This window comes from Hemicordylus capensis, chromosome 3 (assembly GCF_027244095.1).
Source record: "Hemicordylus capensis ecotype Gifberg chromosome 3, rHemCap1.1.pri, whole genome shotgun sequence".
In the NCBI taxonomy this organism is placed as follows: domain Eukaryota; kingdom Metazoa; phylum Chordata; class Lepidosauria; order Squamata; family Cordylidae; genus Hemicordylus; species Hemicordylus capensis.
In genome coordinates, this window is record NC_069659.1 from 265,737,643 (window position 1) to 265,760,404 (window position 22,762).

General features: G+C 43.7%; 1 protein-coding gene across 8 annotated transcripts in view; it reads right to left on the reverse strand.

The window, feature by feature from the left end:
* PLPP4 (phospholipid phosphatase 4) overlaps positions 1-22,762 on the reverse strand; it is a 186,487-nt gene that overhangs the window by 84,882 nt on the left and 78,843 nt on the right. For 7 of the 8 annotated variants that reach the window (XM_053310179.1, XM_053310185.1, XM_053310180.1 and 4 more), the window contains 3 exons: positions 20,198-20,288; positions 17,328-17,391; positions 10,908-11,032 (listed from right to left, as the gene is read on the reverse strand). In XM_053310179.1, the coding sequence (XP_053166154.1) occupies positions 10,908-11,032; positions 17,328-17,391; positions 20,198-20,288 (280 nt within the window). The remainder of the gene's footprint in view (positions 1-10,907; positions 11,033-17,327; positions 17,392-20,197; positions 20,289-22,762) is intronic. The other variant, XM_053310184.1, reaches the window with a different exon arrangement.

Below are 22,762 nucleotides of genomic sequence, written 5' to 3' on the forward strand. Positions count from 1 at the left end.
TCTCAGCAGCATGGCAGCAACAGCACTCCAGCTAGCAGTAGCTGCCTGAATATTTCTCCCCAAACAAAACACCTCACATAACATGGTGGTGCTACATGGCACACTCCAGGTACTCAAGGCAAGAAAGGAGGAGCCCAGGCCAAGGAGTTCTTGTCCTCAGCTCCTGAAAAGATCAACAGTCTGAGAGGTTTTATTAATCTTTTGTAATTTGCTCCTTTTAAGATTGTAAACTGCTTTGGGTGCCTTTGTCAAGGCAGAAAGATGGTATAAAAATGTCAAACAAACAAACAATACTCAGTCTATGTACTCACAAAGAGTGAACTACCACCAGGCAGCAGAACACTTTTCTTGCGTTGCCACGCACCAAAAATGAAAGAAACCTGTGTCTACCACCACAGTAAGAAGAGTGGGGCCTATCCAGGTAGTGGCTACTGTTGCTGGCTGAATGCAGTCTTCCCTAGGGGATCAGGGCAGGCCTGAGCAGCAGACCCCTGTGGGGCACCTTACACATTAGGCAAGTGTACCTTGTGGCGATACTGGCCCTAAATGGAGGAAAACAAAGAAAAAGGAAGATACGACACCAGCATGCTTTTGTGAACCATGGAATAAGATGTCATAAGATGTAGTGATAATCATTGCCTTTAAAAAGATAATTAGACAAATTCATGGAGGTCTGTCAAAGCAGTTATCTGTGGAATTTCATGCTTGAGAGGCAAGATGCAACCAAACGCAGGGGCGTAACTACCATTAGGCAAGGGGAGGCGGCTGCCTGGGGGGCCCCCACGCCTCGAGGGGGCCCCCAAAGGCAAGTCAAATGTGAAGTGAGTGTGTGTGTATCAGGGAGGGGCCCATTTTAAAATTTTGTCTCTGGGCCCACTCCAGCCTCGTTACGCCCCTGACCAAACGCCTTTGTTGCTATCAGGGCCAATGGGAGCAGGGGTAGCCGGGACAAATTACCGGAGCCCAGTGGTCCAGAAGGGGGCCCGGAATGATAAAGATAATTATATATAAAGATAATTAATTTTAATTATATTTAAAATAATTCTAGCTGCCATGTGTGTGGCCAGGGGGTGGGGGGTGAGCCAAGCACTCCCCCGTGGCCTAGGGATGGGCCCGGACCGGTCTGGAGGCCATTGAAATAGCCTCCGGACCGGTCCGGTTCGGGTGGGGGGGTACCTTTAACAGCGACGGGAGGGTTTACTTACCCCTCCCGCCGCTTTCCCACTTGGTGCCGTAATTCCAAGAGTAATTGGGGCGGCAGGGAGGTATCCTGCCGCCCCAATTACTCTTGGAATTACGGCGCCAAGCGGGAAAGCGGCGGGAGGGGTAAGTAAACCCTCCCGTCGCTCTTAAAGGTACCCCTCAACCCCAGTGCCGTACCGCAGTTGGCAGTTCTGTGCACACCCCTACCGTGACCACAGTGACAGTCAGAGCGGGAGTGGGTGCTGAGCCTGACCGTCTGGCCCAGTGGCCCTTGACAACTGTAAGGTGCTCCAGTGCTCCTGCACAGTTTGAATAGAGCATCGACAAGCTATTCAAACTACACAGGGGCTCTACAGCGCCTCTCAGTTCTCAAGGTGCACTGGGCTGGACAGTCAGGCTCAGCGGCTGCTCCCACTCCACCCACCACCACCACAAGGGGGTGCTCGGCTCACACCCCCACCCACCTACCGGCCGCACCCATGGTGACTAGAATTATTTTAAAGACCGGCAGTTCAGTCTTGTGGTGGTGGCAGCAGTGGGTGGGGGGCCTTGCGGTGGCAGCAGAGGCAGCCTCGTGGCAGCAGGGCCCCCCATAAATTTTGCACCAGGGCCCAAACCCGGTCTCAGCAGCCCTGGCTGCTACTATTAGGGAGGACTAGCTTTCATGCCATCACAGAAGCATCATGTGGTCAGAATGGGAAGCAGGATGCTGAACTCCCTGCACTTCTGGTCTGATTAACAGGGCTTCTCTTGAGTTCTTAATTCAACAGCAAGTTTATTGCAGGAGGAATCTGGAACACATCCTTATGTCAGCTCCAAGTGTATTCTATGTCAAAGAGAAAAGCATTTGACAAACAACTTCATTCTTCATTATTAGGACACATAATAATAGAGGCTTTGTTCTGCTGTACTGCTCATATCAAGCCACACTTTAAGATTCTTAAATCGGAAACTGTGGCCCTTGAAGCCGCACTTATAAATATACTTCTTACTGATTTCTATAAGCCTGCTCATAAGTGTGTTTCAGGCGACAACCTAACATAATACAAGTGAAAATGTAAGTCACACTCAAATTATTTGTCTCCTTAGGTCCAAAATGAATTCAGACTTCCCAACTTTTACAAGTAGCAGCTGGTGCCTGAAATCAAGTATTCACAGCAAGCAGGGTATTCAGAAGTGGTGTACTGAGAAATCATTCTTCAATTGCTAAAAACAGTGGGCTATTTACAGTAACAAAGAGCAGAGCAATGTTAAAAAGACTCTCTGATTTAATTTCCAACCTTTTATTATTGGACATCTGGTCTGCCTGGAATTGCTCTACTGCATGCAAAAATGGCCTTAGAAGAGTTTATTTCCCATGCACTTCCCCTGCATTACATTATTTAAAGCCAAGATTAACAAGGGACTTTTGTTTAATGGAAATGCTTCAACAAATATACAGAGAGTGAGGCATTCTTGATTTGCAAATAAATTACTTTACAGGACTCAAGTCACATAACCTCCCTTATGGAAGCATCTTCTTGGCCTGGTATGGATGTTATGACTTTGATTACTTGACCCTGTCACAAGACTTATTTGGTGATACTGTTTGCCTCTTCTATTAAAGTACAATGAATGACTACCTACTCTAGTGTGCATGGCTTATTCAGTTAAATCATATTGTTTCCCATACAGAATGCCAGACAATAATACAGATAATTAACTGGTTAGAACCAGTGTGTACACATTGTTGGCACCAAATGAATGTTAAGCAGTAATAAAAGCCTTAAACAGTACAGAAAACTTCCACAACTCTTGTCTGGAGACCTGAGGATTTACTAAAATATTATATAGATGATGTTGAAGAGAAACAAAGAATTTTCAGTGCCGAAAGTTATTGATAGCCACCTTGCCCAACACCCCAAGCTAAGGCAGGATATCTCATACTAAGCCTTTCTATCATTCAGTTAGTGTAGTCTGATCATACTGCATTCAAATAAAAAATGAGGATGAATTATAGCACAATGTGGTTTCTATAATGAGGCAAAAAGGCAGAGTTCAGTGAGGCGTTGAAGACTAATTTGTTGTGGCCTGAACTTTCATAGGTTACAGACCATTTCTAGAACATGCATTAAATGGAATTAGCTTAACCTGCGCAGAGCATCTGTGCGCTAGTACTTGATTGCCCCCCTCACCTCAGAGATCTCCCCACCCTCACCTGAGCTGCACTCCTGCTCCTCCTACTCCATCCTGTTGCTTCCATCCCCCTCACCCCTTTTGGTCACTCCTCCATCACCCTTACCTCTCCTGGTCACGGCTGCAGCGTTGCTGGCGCTTACTGGCCAAGCTGCAGCCTACTATCCCCAGAGACGTCCACACTCGGGCCCTGCTCCTGCTCCTCCCCACAGGAGCAGCAGTAGCCAACCAGGCCCTTCCTTGCTGCTGCCACCACCATGGCCACTCGTTACCCTCAGGCCACTGACAGGCCCGGGCTTGTCCCTTCCCTGAATGCCTCCCTCCACCAATGGCCTTGGTAGCCCCAAACAGCAGCAGTGGTTGACTGGACCCTTCTCTCTCTCTCTCTCTCTCTCTCTCTCTCTCTCTCTCTCTCCTTTCCTCAGTTAACAGATCTTGTTCATCTTGTTTCCTCATCTAATTCGCACAGTGGCAGCCTCCTTCTTTTAACCAGTAACAGTTGTATTCCAACTGACCTTAACCATCAGACTCCTCCTCCTTCATCTGCATATGGAATCCCCACTGTCCAGTCACCATGGTGCTTCTGTTCTCACAGGCTCCTTCTCCCTAACTGCATATGGAATCCCCACTGCCCAATCAGGTGCTTCTGCTTGCAAATTCTTGTGAGGGCTGCCACACACGGGATTAGTCACAGCTATGCCAGAGAATTAAATATAGAGATAGATGTTTGGGCTAAGCTTAGGTTAAACCCAAGTTAATAAAGCAAGTCCTAAGTTCAACTGAAATGCAACACATACATCATAGTAGCTGGACACACAAGATAAGGAAATCCCAAATCTGCATGTGCTAGAGAAGTGTTCTTCATTGTAAAGCCCGGCAGGCGGGGGGCAGTGGTGGGCCCCATCAACCCTAAATATGACTCCCTGACTAATTGTTTATCAGGCCTGTTCAGAGCTTCAGATGAGACTGAATACTCTCCACAATATCCAGGCATCATGTGAAGACTATCATTCCCACTGTGCGAAGCTGCAGTTTGCCCAATGTTGAGGGAAGTGCTCCTTTAAGGGAAATGGAACCCTCTTGAGCCCTTGCATTATCTTGGAAGACATGCACAGATTGCTGGGAAGTATAGTCCTTCCCAACATTCCATCTCTCTTAAATGGGCCCTCCCAACACTGAGAAAAGTGCACTATTGTACAGAGGCCAGCAAGGTATGAAAAACTTTCTCACACTGGAAGTTTTTCTGCCAAAGTGGACCCCGCTTGAAAAATAGTGAAGAACACTGTGCTAGAGCTTACTAGACAAGGGCACATGTAACTAAATGCCAAAATACAGGCAGAACCTATCAAGCGAATCTTGATTTTTCTGAAGGGGACAAAAACCAAAACACACACAAACACAGCATGCGCACATATGAAATCCATACACTTGAGATTTGTTCTGCAGATGTCCCTGCTGGCAGCTTCCAGACAGTTTATTTATTCGAGAACGCAGTCACAGGCACTCTCATTATTTACCTGATAAAATATATACCTCTTAATAGATTTGTGTCCAATGAAGAGCCATGCTCAAAATGTGTAGGGCATGTATTGTCTGAATAAACTTGAACAGTACCTGTGGTTTTTTCATTTGCAATATTCCTTTCAGCTGCAAAAACAACCCTCTGGATAGTTTCCAACATGCACATCAATTTTTCTTGAGCCAACACACTTTCCCCTCCATCAGCTTGTGCAAGTGAGCCAAGCCAAGAGCTGCTGCTGAGGGAGACGGTGGATAAAATCATGAGACTCTGTGGACTATTTCTATGAGTCCACAGAATAATAGAATTTGTGCTCAATTCTCATAGCTGACATTCAGTTTATTCAGTAATATTAATAGGTATCTATATAGGATTTTGTGAATGTGCAAAGCAATTCACGGACGTTCTCCCAGGGACCTTCACAATTCTAGCCTACCTGACAAGAGTTATCATCATCCTTATTTTGCAACAGTGGTGGTAGGAAGGCTGAAAAGCTTGCCTAAGGCCACCTAGAAAGTCCATGCCTATAGTGCAGGGCTGCACAACTTCAGCCGTCCTGCTGATGTTAGAGTACAACTTACATAATCCCTAACTATTGGCCACTGTGGCTAGGGATGATGGGAGTTGTAGTCCAGAAATAGCTAGAGGGCCAGAGTTGTGCAGCCCTGCTATAGTGAAGTTTGAATGAGGAATGAGCTTCCTGTCTCCTGTTCTTAGCCACTATGCTCAAATTAGAAGCCAAGACAAAACGCTAACAGCATTCATAGCCCTCTTTTTTCAAGCAGGTAGTATGTTTTGAAACATTGTTGAGCTCCTCTTTTTGTATTCCTATGCCCAATTTCTCATTTCACTTTGGTCTGCAGCCAGCTGATTGACACTAGCTACTATAAAATGATTGAGCACAAAATCCGCTCTTTCAACATGCACTGCACACTTTTGTCAGCTGTTGTTCTTTCAGGGGTAAATCTGCTCATTGCCCTCTGGTTCATGTGAGCACCATCCATTCTTCTCTAGGGGTAAAAAGGGGACAAGACAACAAAATATGCGATGCTTGTGGGAACAAGCAGAATATCAGAACAAGCTGACATAATACACATTTGAATACAGGCATAATTAACCCAAAACAGAATCCTCTTGAGCTGGGGCCAAGAACAAACTGCATGATTTAGTGCAGGTTTTGATCTTGTAATCTATCCACCATTTGGTTGATCAGAAGGTATGTAGTCTAGAATGCTAAGTCAGAGCACTTGCTCATTAACGAAGAGAAAGGATAACACCTTTTTAACACCAAGTTTTGTCCCCCACAATAGTCTACACATGCAGCACTTTCTCCCATATGAATGATAGCTGACATTCATTTACTCACATGAGGCACAACGATGATATGTACTCAAGGACATCCTGGAGTGAGAATAATTCCACTCTCCATCCCTGCCAAATCTAGTGCAAGGTTGCACAACTTCATCCCTCCAGCTGTTGTTGGACTGCAACTCCCATCATTTCCAGCCACAGTGGCTAGTCAGGAATGATTGGAGTTTGCCAATATCTGCAGAAGGGCCAAAGTTGTACAGCTCTGATCTGGGATAAGGGTCAGGTTTTAACCCCCTCAACTGTATTCAAGCTTGCAACCCATTCATTTTAGAAACATGGAAGAAGTATCAATGGGCATTCACATCAATGGGCATTCACAATATTCACATCATGAGAAGTCATCCAAGGTCATGACTCAGTATGTACAACCCCTGCCATCACCAACTTATAAAGCCCCTCTACAAAACACAATGGAAGGAACCTAAAAGAATTCCAGCATTTTAGTTCACTTGGATAAGGCCAAACAAGAAATGACACAGAACCATGTTTGGATCTCCTGTCTTTTTAAATATTCAGAAATAGGTAGGGGTTCCTTGGGAAGGGGTGGTTATCTGGATTGGGAACACAGCACAGGGGCTTTTCTCCTTCACCACATTATGAATAAAAATATCTCTCTCCGTCCACCCCAAAGATCCTATTTGCCTCATAAGGAAAATCCACACCAACACACACAGTGGCTGTTATTTGCCCAACTTTGAAGAAATGAGTGATCAGATCAAATCTCTTTCATCTCATTAGTTTTGCCATCATTCTGTAACTGGTTCTGCTGCCATCAAATCTGCTCATAGATTTGAAGCTTCTTTTACATGTCGGAAGCATATTAAGCAAATCCAGCATCAGTGAAATCGCCCCCAGAGAAGGCCACCATTTGGAAGGCAGGAAAAACCTTCCTGCTGAGGAAAGCCTTTTCTCCCATTTGCACATGATATATTTTACCTAAGTGGGTTTTAGTAGTTCTTAACTGTTCCTGATATTGTTTGGTTATTTATGCCTTTTTGTTATAACAGAAAACCTAATAGTTTTCTAAATAAACCTAAATAACATAACAAAACTAAGTATTTTTGTTATAACATAACAAATACTACTAATGAGTTGGTATCTACCACATTTCTTGGGGAAATTGTTATCACTTAAATAAAATAAATAGTTCCCAACACCATTTTCCCCAATTTAAATCCTTTACTTTCAACCATTAGCCAATATTAAATATTAGTCCGCTACACAGGAGACAGTGGAACAACAGTCACAAGTCAAAAATGTTTCAAATGGTTTTATCATCTACTCTTGTGAATGCTTACAAGCCCAAAAGATTATGTATCTTCCTCTTGTAGCCCCACAGCGTAAGCCTCTTGCCTTGTTCTTATCATTCCAGACAGTGCAGGTTACAAATATGGTGCCTTTCTAGCTTCATCTCAGAAGAAAAGATCTATTTTCTAACTCATCACAGATCAATAATGCTCTGCAGTGGCTTATGAAAGTTAAGGAGCTACACCAGAAATGTCAAGCACCCCACCCCACCCTGGCAGCGCTAAAGGAACTAGCTTTAGTGCCTCTGGCTAGTATAACATCCTTGCACCACTTTAGGATGTTTGTGGAAGTGCTGCATTCATTTGTATGTCAGCCATTAACCTTTAGGAAAACTGACTATCAATTTTGTTCAGCACGTCCGGTTTAGCTCCTTAATGATAACTGTTGAGACACCCTAAGAGCAGTGGTGCACCTAGCCCAAAGTAGTGCCTGGACCACCGTGAGGGCCCCCCCTGCATTGGGGGGGGGTGGCTCCTGCCACCACCCCATGTGCCCACCCTGCCACTGCTCTGCAAAAAGTTAGTTCCTTTAGCGTGGCCAGGGTGGGGTGGGGGTGAGCTGAGCAGGCCTTCTCCCACCCTGTGGCAGCGGTGGCCGAAGCGGCCGCTGGGCACCATGGGCCTGTCTGGCCCAGGGGTCCTTGCAAACTGTGAGGTGCACTGAAGCGCCTCGCAGTCTGCAAGGACCCCTGGGCCAGACAGGCCCATGGTGCCCAGCGGCTGCTCTGGCTGCTGACACTGCTACAGGGCAGGGGGGAGGCCTGCTTGGCTGACCCCCATCCCTCCACCCCCCCACCCGCACTTAAGGAAGGTAACATTTCACAGGGCAAGACAGGGTGGATGCGTGGGGGGGCGGAAGGAGGGGGCCCCCGGAGCTCCCTGGTCTACTGGAGGCCCCACTGGACCTTGGAGGCCACGGGCCAGGTCCCCAAGGTCCAGGAGTTAGAGCACCTCTCCCTAAGAGCAAGTTCACATATTACTTCAACCAGTTATGTTGCATATTTAACTGTTTACATGAATAGTCCACTCAGCTGAGTGGTGTAATGTGAGAAGGAACTAATTGATCAAAAATTAGTTTTGGGGAGCATTGAATTCTAGTTTCTCCTTCCCTCCTTCTGAGATCTTCCTCTGACATTATACATCTCTTGCGAATAGACTACTCAAGTTGTATGTGCAAAAGAGCCAGCTGTGGTAATGCTTTAGGACCAAACTGGTGAAATTAATGTTGTGTAATACATTAAACATGCCAATCAAAAATCCTGCTGAACACTGACTAGAAAACAGAACGTTGTATAGAAACATTTTAAGCTGACAGCAAGAACAAGGAAGGCCATCCACTTTCATCCAATCTCCTTAATCTCTCCTTGCCAGTAGCTTGACAGCATGTTACCTTCACATGTACAAACTCAAGAAAAAAATTATATTGAACTATAACAGTTGCTTTTAACTATCATTTCAAGAGATGAATTGTGGATTATCATGTCAACTGTCATTCTTTTTCTGAGATAGCAGACTATGTTCTCCCCTACAATAAAAGGAGGGGAAAGGAACAGCAGCAAAAAGAAGACAAAAAAGGAAAACTTTCTTCTAAAGATATTTCCTGATGCAGGACAGCCTGGTGAAAGCATATTGAAGTTAACACAATTGCCCTTCCTGTACAGTATCTGTGTGTGGCAGGATGTGAATCTAGTACACTGGCTGGTTACAGAGAATGCTAGCCTCAGTTCATCTCTTGTTCCATCTCCTTCCTTGGGCTGGCACAGTGAACGCAGGTGGCCAAGCAGAAGCATTCTCTTTGTCTGATTCAGCTCTAATCCATCTCTGAAGGGCCATATATGTTGTACTTAGAACAATGGCTCAGCTTCTGAGCCAGTCCAACACCCACCAAGAACAAGTTGAGGTTCAAAAACAGAGAAATCAAGCAATCACAACTAGGGGTGTGCAATTCAATTCAATCCCGAATCAATTCACAAATTCAACCATGAATCAAATTGCCCTCAAAAAAGTCAAAGCAAATCACCCCCTAAATATGATGATTTCTTCTGGGGGAGCTGGTCTACCAGTTGGAATCGGTGGGTAGACCAGCCCTCCGCTTCAAGAAGCTTTGCTGGCAGTGCTGCTGTAAGATACAGTTGCTCTTCTTCAAAAACCTGCAGTGAGCTCATCTCAGGTCAAACTCAGGCCGTTGGATGTGTCATGCCCACTGGAGCTTCAGGCTGCATTGCAATTGCAGGGCAGCAGCTTGAGACAGACAGACAAGCATGTGTGTGCCAACCTTCAGATGTGTGCACAAGTTATTTCCCACTTGGGTATTTGAATTGGGTATTTGAATTTCCCACTTGGCCATTTGAATTGATTTGGCTTTTTTTAAAAAAAAAGTTTGTAAAGAATTTGCAGGGGATGGGGTAGACAAGGAGATATGTTTAAGCAAGATTTTCCAATAGGTCTTTTTTTCAAGAGAACAGCCACATCTCTACAACAGTACAAATGTTCCACCTATTCCTTCAAAGCAGATTACTTGTTCATTCAAAGGCAATGGACTTAAATAACTGCAGTTCTCCATGAATGCTTAGCAGCTTCACACACACTCACAACATTCTTCTGTATATAATTTCTCCTTTGTGTTCCTTGGGCATTTACCTATAGTGGTTACTATGTAAGGATTTCTACCCACCCCCTGAAAGACACAAAGGAAACATATAATCATAGAGTTGGATGCAGTCTTGTAGTCCATCTAGTCTAAACCCCTGTTTGATACAGGAAACCCAGTGCTAGAACATTTTCAACAGATTGTTGCACAGCTACAGCATGAAATCCTCCAGCAACGGAAAGCCCAGCACCCACTATCAGTCTACCGAATCATGGAGCTAAAAGCAACAGATAACCTGGATTCAGTTGTTCTATCACAGTATTTTCCTATTTAAATAATGCATTACTCCTAGTAATCTATCATGTACACTACATTATCCTCTTGACCAAGCATATACAATTTGAGATCCACCAGCAACTTGGTAAACTCATAGCCCTACAAAAACAGGGGGCTGGTAAGCACTTGGAATAGCATCACACATGAGTGAAGGACTACATTTGGGTTTCTGGGTCACAAGTTGTGTAGGCCTGCAGTAGACTCAAGATGTTTTACTACCCTGCAATATTTCCACTAGTTCTATAGACCTGGAATCCTTAAAAGCCACCTTGAGCCTTGGAAACCACAGTGAAGCAGCTCTGCCTATTGAGATGTTCCTTCCACCTTGAATTGCCCTTGAGCCATCAGTAGGAATGATGGCAGAAGATAGATGAGAAAAGCATTGTCCATATTTGAATGAACTTACAGGAAGAGTGGATACTGGGGAAGCTTTTCCTGCCTTCTGATACCACATCCGGATCACCTGTGCAGTCCATTTCGGAGTTCATTACTCCATCTGGAAAGCAGCGGTAAAAGAAATCGGGACGAGGTCTACAAGAAACACCATGGACATTTGAAACAGAAGAGCAGTCATTAGTAAAAACCTCAAAGTGATCATTACATTAAAGTGACTATTTATGCTGAGGAACTTCATTTCCTCCTGTTTTATAATGAGCAAGGGTGCTGAAGGAAATCAATTAGTTATTTTCTTCTGGAGTGCTCTGGCCATGAAAGTAGTTAAGGATTCTAACAGCCTAAAGTGCAGTGTGACAAGGGAGATGTGCATCAGAATACAGAAGACTTCACTACAGATGCAGTTTCTTCAGAAATCAATTGCCTAATTTAGTTTTAAGATAGGCTCACCATATACAGTATATCCTCAAAAAGGTCTCATATATAACTTAAACAAAACAGTGTCATGCAGTGAGCTGGTTTCAGCTTAACTGAGTAACTAAATCCCAGATCATTGTAACTCTTCCCCTTCACTGTTGGCAGAGAAATGAAGACATTTTAACATACTGAATAAAGACAAAAAGGAGGATACTGTGACTCTATACAGATCCAACAAGAAGTTCATAGGTTCGTAATAAATAAAAATAACAGGCTGGAGAGGGCTATGTAAAATACCAAATAATTTTCAGAAACAGTAAGTATGTTGTTTCACTAAGACATACATAGCACCAAATATATGTGGCCCTCATTATCCGTGGTCCTGGCATCCGTGGTTTCACATGTCCCTGGTCAGGTAATATAGCCCCAACCTCGTTATCCATGGTACAGTGGTTTTCGGCTCACGGTTCCATCCTTCTATGGTCATGCTCGTCCTGTATGTGCTCATGGGTTGTGAGAAGAGTTTGGAGGAGGACCAAAGGATACTTTGGCCCACATGTTTAAGGGTTTTTGTGCTTCAAAAAGACATTTTAAGAGCATTTGTCAGCCTTTGGTGTCCTAAGGAGCCATTGTTTTAGAGCACTGGGAGCCTTTTTGGAGACATTTCTGTGGAGCCTTTGTAAGCCTGTGGGAGCCTTTCTTGAGCCATTCCTGTGGAGCTACTTGGAGGAGCCACTTGCAGCATTGTGCAGCCCTGGTAAGATGTGATCACTTTAATAAATTTAATTTTAATTTTGATGACATTGTATTGCTTAATTAAAAAATTGAAATCAAAATTTTAATGTTAATCTTGGTAATTAATTAAAGTATTGAATAACTGTAGCAAATTTAAATTTCAATTAAAATTATCAATTAAAATTCATTTTAGGTACTGTACTGTAGAGTGCCTACTGAAAATTGATCTTAAGCATTGATTAAAAATTGATTTTAAATACTGTACTGTATCTATTAAAAACTGGATATTCATTGAAAATTGATTTGAAATACTGTATCTATTAAAAACTGATCTCAAGTATTGTGCCCATTAAAAATTGATTTTAAGTATCCTTTGAAAATTGATTTTAATTATCAGTTACAGTACTATACTGTCCTCTACTGTACTTTATCAAGTATGTGTATGTGTGTGAGTGTCTGGCACAATTATGATTGTACTGTACATCATTGTACACATTTTCCCTTACTCCACAGTCAAAATGAGCAAATGCACTGAGGGGAGTGACAAAAGGTCCCACAAAGTGTTGCCCTTGAGTGAGAAGGTGAAGCTGCTGGACATGTTGGCTTGTGGAGACAGCATGGCATCCATTGTATACCATTACGGCATCAATGAGTCTCTGTTCTATTAAGAAAAGTGAAGCCAGTATCCATGCGAGTGTGCTGTCTGGCATGTCTCAGAGTCTTACGCTGGCATTCCATCTACAAGATCCCCACATGGAAAAGGCCCTCAGTTTGTGGGCCAGGCCCAGAGGAATATGCCACGGAGTGGATCAGTCATTTGCGAGAAATGACCGTGGCTTTACAGGCAGTTTGTGGTGTGAGGTGGTCAAATGGTGGAAATAACTGAAGTTGCTGAGCATGGTTTCCAGGAGAGCAATGGCTGGTTTGAAAGAAAGATTCAAGCACCGCTACAGCCTCCACAATGTCAAGCTGGCAGGGGAAGTAGCATCAGCAGACCATGAGGTGGCACAAAGATTTCCAGCAGAGTTCCAGTAGCTGATTGAGTCCAGAGGGTATAAGCCCATGCAAGTTCAGTGCTGATGAGACAGGCCTGTTCTGGAAATGGATACCATCCCACTCGATCAGCAAAGAAGAAAGAACTGCTCTGGGTTTCAAGGCTGCCAAGGACCACCTAACTCTGCTGATATGTGGCAATTCTGCAGGGAACTGAGTGGTCAAGCTCATGCTCCTGTACCAAGCACAGAACCCTTGTATCCTGAAAGGGAAGAATAAAAAATAGCTTCCCATCTTCTGGAGAGCCAACAGGAGAAAAGACTGCAGCACATTTCTCTTACTGGGTCAACAACTGCTTTCTGCATGAGGTGCACAGAGATATCTGGCCTCCAAGAACTGGGCCTTCAGAGTCTTCCTGGTGCTCGATAATACCCCTGGACATCCTGAGACCATACAGTTCACACAACTGAACATGGAGATCACTTTCTTGCAGCCCAGCACCACCTCCTTGATTCAACCGATGGACCAAGGTCTTTCAAGCAACTTTCAAGTTGTACTATACTCTTGCACCTTCAGGAGGATGCTGGATCTCATGGAAGTTGATCCTTCTCTGTCAGTCAGCGATTGCTGGAGGACCTACAGCATCACTGACTGCATTGAGAACATCATGGCATTCCTTGCAGACATCAAATCCCACACACATAATGCAGTCTGGAAGAAGTTGTGGCCTGGGACAGTCACCTCTTCATCTGTTGCAGCCATTCCCTCAGTAGCTGATGAAGTGGAGCGAATCATTAATCTAGTGCATACTGTTGGTGGAGAAGGCCTGGAATACATTGAGCCACATGAGGTGGAGAAACTCCTCCAATCCCATCAGGAGTCCACCAAGGAAGAATTGGAGGACATCCTCCAGGCAGCTCCTGAGACTGATGAAGAAGAGGAAAAGACAACAAGATGCTTCTCAAGCCCTTCACCACAAAGAGGCTGTCAGATTATGACTAGGGATGTGCAAACAGATTCAAATTTGAACTGGTTCAGTTCGAAGGTTCAAACTTGAACCAAACGGGGCATTGAATTGGCAATGCCGGTCCAAGTTTGAACCAAACAGAGCCTGGTTCTACTTGAACCAGTTCAAACTGGTTCAAGCCTCCAAAACTGGGTTGGGTGGTAGGCACCCATGGGTGCCAACTACCCCCCAAAGCCCAAAGCAATCAGACACTTCTATGATTTTTAATGATTTTTTTGGGGGGGGGAAAGACTCAAACCACCCCATTATTCCCTATGTGGAGTACCTAGGGGCACAAAACTGGGGTGGGTGGTAGGTACCCAGGAGTGCCTACCACCCACCAAACGCCAAAGCAATCGGACAACCCTGTGATTATTAATGTTTTTCTGAAGATCTTTTCAATTTTTGCATTTCTCCCATAGGGAATAATGGGGATTTGAGGATGCCCCATTCCCCACCTTTGGGGGATGCCAGTGCACCCCAAAGTGGGTCTGAGGGTACAGTAGGTCTGGCCTCAACTCCCCCCAGCCAGCCCCAAGTTTGCAGGATTTATTATTGTGTTTTTTAAAAAAGAATTTTTAAAAGAATTTTTCCTTTCATTTCAATGCATAGGAGTCTCTACCCATTCATATAAGTAGCACAGTGAGAGTGACCCTAATTGCTGTGAACTCTGAACTCAGAGTTCAAAGCAATTAAGGTCACACACCTGGTAATGTGGCCTGCTAGGGGCACAAACCTGGGATGAGTGGTAGGTACCCATAGGTGCCCACCACCCACTGAACCCTCAAGCAATGGGGATTTTATGTGATTTTTTAAAAAGCATTTTTCCCTTTTCTCCCATAGGGAACAATAGGGGTTTGAGGTGGCCCATCTGCCTCATTTCTCCACTTGGGGGGTGCCTAGGCACCTCAAAGTCGGTCTAGTGGCACAGCAGGTTGTGCCAGAATTCCCCCCAGGCAGCCCTTTTGAAGAGCTTTTCATAATATTATATACAAACCAGAGAATCCACTCTGAGATAGAGACCAAAACTAAAAAATTCCGGGGGGGAGGACTTGTAAACCCCACCGACTTGGGGCTGCCTGGGGGGAGTTCTGACACAACCTGCCGTGCCCCCAGATCCAATTTAGGGTGCCCAGTCACCCCCCAAGGGGGAATGAGGCATCCTCAAATCCCCATTATTCCCTATGGGAGAAATGCAAAAACTGAAAAAATGATCAAAAATCCATTAATAATCACATGAGTGTCCAATAGATTTGTGCCCCTAGGTGCTTCACATAGGGAATAATGGGCCAGTTCAAATTCCCATTATACCTTATGTAGAATGTTTTAGAACCGGTTCAAAATTGAACCAAACCAGAGTGGGGTGCGAGCAAAACCAAACTCAAACCTACCCACCCCGGTTTGAAGCTGGTTCGAATTTGAACCAAACAGGCCAGGTGGAGCGCAGAATCAATTTCAAAAAGCCAGGGGAAAAGCGACACCTACAGGTGTACAAACAGGCCTGATGGAGCGCAGAATCAATTTCAAAAGGCAGCAAATAAGGACACCTACCTGGCTCTGCAAAGTAAGGGGAAGCAAAGGACCATCTGCGGCTACTTTGAAAAGGTAGCTGTACCCACCACCACAGCTGTGAAGTAATCATTGGAAAGCAACAACTCCCCTTTCCATGGCTTCGAGGAGGAAGAGGATGATGATGATGATGATGATGATGATGATGATGATGATGATGATGATGACAACACCGGCAGTAGGTCTGCCACAGCAGGGCCTGCTTCTGCTACCTGACCTGCGCTCTAAGCAGAAGATTGGAGCTGGGGTGCTTTAAAAAACCCTGTAGTGGAGTGAAGGAACTCCACTGCTTTTAAATTTTGATTTTTGCTGCTGAGAGAGATGGAGTGCTGCTAGGCAGCAGTGGAGTGAAGAAACTCCTCTGTGTGCATTTACTTGAACTGGGTTCAATTCTGTGCTGCCTCTTTGGCCAACCCATCTACCAATCAGGCCAGGGGTTGGTGCTGCTAAGTGTTGGACTTCAACTGCTGGGTGGTGAAACGTCACGATTATGGAGAACCTGGGGGCCACTGCTGGAGCATCTAGAGAGTGGGAGAACTGAGGTAGCCAAGTGCTGTGCTCCATCCTTAGTTCTGCATCCCCCCTGTCCTTTCAGTGGTTTTGGGGTCTTTTTCCGGGGCTCTGGAACCTAACCACCACTGCCCTGCCCCCCAATTTCCATTGACTCAAGGTGTCATTATTTGCTGTTTCATTATCCACAGTTGTAGGCTGGAACAGAGCCCCTGCAAATAACGAGGGCCGCCTGTATATCAGATGCTACATTATATGCAGCCATTTTCGTTATCTTTAGCTGATATATACCATGTATGTCGTAATGAAGTAACACACACACCGATTTTATACACTGGTTTTTTTAATTTAAAAAAAACCTTCACATTTCTCCAGCTGATTTTTTTCTCTTTCTCATAAACCTGTGAACCTTGTTTGGATCTGCAATTTCAGCTTGCAGCTTCTATTTAATCTTTTCTTGTTTGTGAAACAAGAACACCTGAAAGAATTACAACTTCTATTTAACTCTTGCAAGTTTGCCATTCTACAGTACAACTTGTTCCTATGTTTGGGTAGGAGGCACTTCAGCTCATTTCCTGTCCCTTCCACAGTCATTGTGTGACCATGGGGTTGCCATTCAAAGCTTATTCTCAAAACTTTCTATTTCAAGAATTATAGTAACTGATTCCTTGGTACAGTTTTGGTTTTATGGCTTCTTTGAGTCTACTAGTACCTGCGCCTTCATTTCTACTATTAGTGCTGATGGGCCATACAGAAGAAGAAAATCCCATTATTCTACAGTGTGCCTGTTATTGTGTAACATAAGAGGAGAGGTTCATGTGAGGCAATATTTAGAAAACAGAATGCTGTGTATGAATGCTACTTCATAATATGACTATACTCTTACTCCCTTAAACACAATAAATCATTGAGAGTAATCCAATTTGATGAAAGCCTCCATAGATGAACTATATTTTACAATGAATTTTTGAGTCCATGTTTATGAGATATTTCTACACAAAAACAACATAGTTAGAATTTTATATTCTCTATCCTTATTCAAGCGCTTCCTTCCTTTACAGGGCAGCTGCTGAGGTAGTTGCAAATACTTGCTTTACTTTATATACATTCTTGTTTCCATTCAGAACTTCTAAAGTGCATTTCATTTATATCCAACAATTATATGCAACAACAAGCCAAGAGTTATAATATTGCAGGTCTTACCTCCCCACTATTAATTTAATTGTATTTGTGCAGACTCCATTCAAAGCAAGAGCCAAGGAAACAGCTAAAAAACAAAATAAGAACTTATTCTCATAGAACCACAACACATATATTTTGCATTTGTTATGTGTTAAGAATTCAGACAGCTTGAGATCAGATTGCTGAAAAAAGCTAACCCATATTCAAATTTGCTAGTATTCAAATACTCGATTCACCTTGACCTTCTATGTGATGTCCTACAGCATGGGGTCATTCATGCCTCATGCCTATGGGACCCCAAAGCCCCCCTCCCCTTCAACAGAGAAATGAGTTGACCTACATGAGTAGCAGTTGTGAAGCCCGCAACAGGTTGCTGCATTGTTACTAAGGAATTACAGCAGGAAATTTGACCCTGCTCACAGTCAGTAAGATTAGATGTGAAGATCAGGAGAAGCCATCCAGATCCCAGTAAGCCAGCAGTCAGCTGATGGTGAAGCAGCAGGTCAGCCAAGTTAGGAAGCCTCCATCCCTTAATAACTGCCTACTTACAAAAAGACACCACAAGCCAACAACCATGTCCAAATACATACAAGGAGAAGACAGAAATTGGTTCCCTCCATCCCAGCTTCTCACTGCTTTGTTAATTGCAGCCAGGAAGGGTTCACAGACAACTGAAATGCTAGTTGATACCCCCAGATTCCTCTGGGCTCCAGTAAGTCCATTTGCTAATGCCTTGTACGGCTGAATAGCAATTTGCCCTGAAACCCTGCAGAAACCTGCTATGAAAAGTGCCCTATTACCTGCCACATCTTATGCTTAGGTGAAGGAGCAAGAACTGATGTAATATGAAGCTCTTGGAATAGTGAACTTGCTTAAAATATAAACTTGTATCCCTTCCTGTGGCTGCAAACAAAAATACAATAATTGTTTCCAGTAACTATAGGATAGTCTCTCTGTATTTTCTTTTCAAATCTCATGACTGAGTTGTAATTCCATGTAATGATTTTAAGAAGTTACACAGTGAGATGTATGTATGTTTTGAAGTTAGATACACTTGTTTACCCCACTTTGCTCGTTAGACCAAACTAGTACTAAGAGCATTACATTCCCTATCTTTGTGCAAATTGGATAGAATCCTGTGGCTTCAGACAGGATCCCTATGTTTTGATGTTTAACAAGTTAGATCAGCTGGTATCAGGATCCGTTCATGCAATACTGTTCAAACCCTGCAGAGCTCTGTGGTTTGTGCAGCATTCCTTCCTGCAGAACCATTAGCACTACTGTACAATGCTGTTAAATGGCAATGAAGCCTTGGGCCATTCAGGAATTACTACAGGGCTTCTCAGTGGCCTGGAACAGCTTAAGCAGCTTCCAGCAGTTGTTTCCTAAGGACTATCTACTAAGGACTATTCGGAGAATTTGATGACAGTGTAGGCATGTCATGCTATGAAGTGTGTGGGAGTATAGTATTGAGCTTCTGCTAGATTCAGGATCCCAAATTAACTGCAGATGTCACCTATTTGCATATCACTTTCTTATGCTCCTTCTCCATTCAGCAGAAAAGTGCTGGACAGCTCCAATGCAAAGCCTTGCTTGTGGAAACTTTACCATGTATTTGGTGGCAAGACATTTCCGCTCAAACATTTCCTGTTTGCAGGACAACTTGGAATCAATACAGTAAGGGCTACTGGCATGAGAAGGACAAAGATAACTAAATATAATCTGTTCCAGCCCCAAGATGATTCTCATGGTACAGCTTCACAGACCAAGTAAATGGTACAAAGAAAATATCTATGAACTGAAACCTGCATTAAACTGAACTGAAGCCTGTGTGTTCATTAAACTGAAGTCTACATTAAATTATGAACTGAAGCCTGTGTATGGCCGACAGTCCAACAAGAGAAATACAGCTTTTACACCAACAGTTTAAAAGGGGATGAACTTCAAATGGGTTCAGCTTCAAGTTGAAGCATATGAGTAAGGTGATTAGTCAAAGAAAAAAATAGTACCAAAGCAGGATCATTCTCTCCCATCTGCTTGGCATTTGGTAATGAACTGAGTCAGTGAAAGGCCTGTGGTGGTGGTGGTGCTGGACAACAGGAGTGGAAGAGAGAGGCAGAACTGGGATAGAGAACAACAGCATGAGCCCAGAAGCCCCAGGAATTTCTGGCGTCACCTCAGTCACAAACTCACTAAATGGCTTTCAGCTATTCTCTCAGTCGTAGCCCCCTTATCCCCAAAATGCAATACAGGGATAATAATATTTGTCTGTCTTATCGAGTTGTTGTAAGAATGACTGAGATAGTGTGTGTAAAGTGCTTGGAAGACTTGTAATATCCTATATATATGCTAAGTATTAAGTTAAACATCAACTGTCTATTTCAGACATATAAAACTTTGAAAGCACAAGCTTTTTCATTTATGGCAATTCACCAGGAGATTTTGGCATGAGGTCCTCTAACTTAGAAAGTGTGGCAATCTTTAGAAAAGATCCGTTACCACCAAGTGAGGGGGGGGGAGAGATGGGTTGTTGCTCCCTGCTTTTATAGCTTCAGCAGAAAAACCTACCCAACTGTTCATCTCCCCAACGACAGAAAAAAGTTGTTTAATACAGTCTTCCACTGTCACATGACTTTCACCCACTTCTCACTTTTGCTTGGTTTTACTGCTCTATCAGTACTTTCTGCTGACTTAAGAAGTCAGGAAGAACACAGATTTTGGGGAAGAATAAAAGTGTTTGCCCAGTAAAGTCCAAGAACTGTATTTTCTTTTCAAGGTCAGAAGATCATCTGACACACCTGTTTCCAGAAAGAGAGAGAATTTAAGTGCCTTCCACATTTCAGGAAGCAATAACATTTCCATTTTAAAAATCAATATGATTCTCACTTTACCTAAAAAGGCTTCTTTAATTTCAGTCTTGTCTGTCCGTCGGATGATTTTCACCACAAATATGACCACCAGTGGTGTCAGGAATGAAATTGCCTATGAGAGATAACAAAGCATCACTTGTCACTGCATCTTCTCCCCATCAGTTCCACAGAATTAAAAATGTCAAGTTCACTTCCATTTAGATGAACTGGCTCTACAGCATTATTTCTAGCAAGTTTCCCAACTCCAAGCAAAGTTGCATGATCAGTATCTATAACTAAAGAGCAGCCTTTTAAAAAAATCATAGGCTTAATTCTCGTTCTTAACTAATATATAGTTGCTTGGAGCTATACTTAAAATTCCTCAGCTTTTAAAGTGAAAATTAAGATATAAAAGATGATTCATTACCAAGTCACATATCATCACTGTTACAGTGTTTTCCAGAAATATTGTTTTCACACTTTATGAATGTGTGTGGAATTGTTGCAGACACACCCCTCTCAAAATATGGCCATTCTGTTTAGGACTGTGCATATATTCAGCTTCAAATATCCAAAGTAAAATAATCCACAGAGCTCACTTGGCACCGCAGGGAGGTGATCATTTCCACCACTCACTTCCATGCAATGCTGTAATTTTCCAAGTGCCACTCAAGCCCCTTAAAGAAAAACAGAGAAGTCAATTCCAGCAACATCTGGGAAGGTGTGCAGATCCTTTCCAGTGCATTGGCCATGGTAGCAGGGGATAATGGAAGTTGTAGACCAACCATCTCTGAGAACCTAAGCTTAAGAACCCCTGCCATAGAGCTCTTTGGGGAAAGTGCTAGAAAGGACTCCACTTCTCAATGCTCCCCATGCACCTTCTCAGATGTCACTGGGGCTGACAGCTCCATTTCTCTGCAAGGGGCTCCACCAGTGATTGGCAAAGCGCAGCATTCCATGGAGATGAGTGGTGGGAATGGTCACCTCTGTATGGTGCCAGGGGGATTGTCTGGATTGCTTGGCTTCTAGTATTCAGAGCTGAATATCTGCAGTGTCCTAATCTTGTTCCATCAAATTTTATTTCCCTTTTAGAAAGCAAAAAGTGCTGCTTAACCTACTTCACGTGCAAAAAGCAGGCAAGTGATTAGGTCTGAATGGAGTTTAATATGACATTGCAATATCTGGTATGTGCACTGTACCCCACCCCCAGTGGCACAGCGAGGTCTTTGGCAGCCCACATTTCTAAAGTCAGCCTTCCTACAACAGTGGCAGCAGCTGCAGCCGCACACTCCTACCAGCTGTGCACCATGCTCCCGTCAACTCTGATGGTCCTGGTGGGCTGTAAATGAAGAGCATGCATGCACCCTCCATCCCCAGCCACCTTGAGGTCAAAAAACTCACTGGTGGTGGACTGCAAGAGTGAAGCCCACCATGCACTGTAGATGGGCAGCACAGTGACCAGCAATCAGAAAGCTGCTGGACAGCATGAGTGCAGGGGAGCACGGCAGCAGGATGGACAGGCTGCGGGGGCGGGGGAGGCGAGGCAAACCAGTGAGGTGGCCCCTGAGGCAGCTTCAGAGGCAGGGAGGCATGTGACACATCTGCCCAACTACAACTCCGTCCACCCCTACAAAACATCCTTCACATTTTTAATCTTGATGGAACTGCTATTTGATTTCATAAGAATTTAAAGAGTAGTTTGCTCGTCTTAGGGCACGTGCTGAGCACAATTGCCTGGACCTCTGGACATATGAACATGATACAATGCTCAGAAACTGGGAGGGGGTTGTGTGCCTCTTCCAACAGACACAAAACATGAACATCTGTTTCTCAGGTTCCCTCCCCCAGGCCTCACTAATATTTGAGAAACACATATCTCCCAAATTCTATAAAACCTAGGATTTTTCCTGACACATATATATTAAATTATTTTGCTTATGTTTAAATAAATACTTCTGGTCACAGGATTCATGGCCATTTTTAATGCAACAATCTACATCTTTAGTCTGCAATGATTCTAATGCTATGGATCTTCAGAGAAACAGATCCATAGCATTAGCAACTTCACAGAGAGCTCACTAGAAACAGCTTCTCCATGATAGCCTAACCCCACTTCAGCAGTAACATGCAATGGCAGCCATCACATCATTCTTGCAATTGTTACGGTCCAGGCCTGATTTATATCCTAAATATGCTCATTAGCTAGCATACAAAATTAGGCCTGGCTCATAGTGTCACCAAGTGACCAAGTTATTTTATATGGTGACCATGTAGGATCTGGGCGCATGGAAGAAAGGAGATCAAACCAATCCTCAAAGATTCAATGGGCTTTATTGAGTATAAAAGAATAACAACATCAATTCTAGTTGAGCAGAAAGCAGAACACTCTATCAATATTACCAACAGTATTTAAACAGAACATCCTAGCCAGTACCAATATTCAACCAGTGTTCCTAACTAACATATGTGTGTGTATTAAATCTTCCTAGAGCCTAACATAATTCAGATATAGACAGAAAAAGGGTGGGGGGGTAAGGAAGGCTGAGGGCTGGAATGGTTTTGGGGAGATCAGGAATTAGTAGAGGGAAAGGGGGGGAAGGAGAAGAA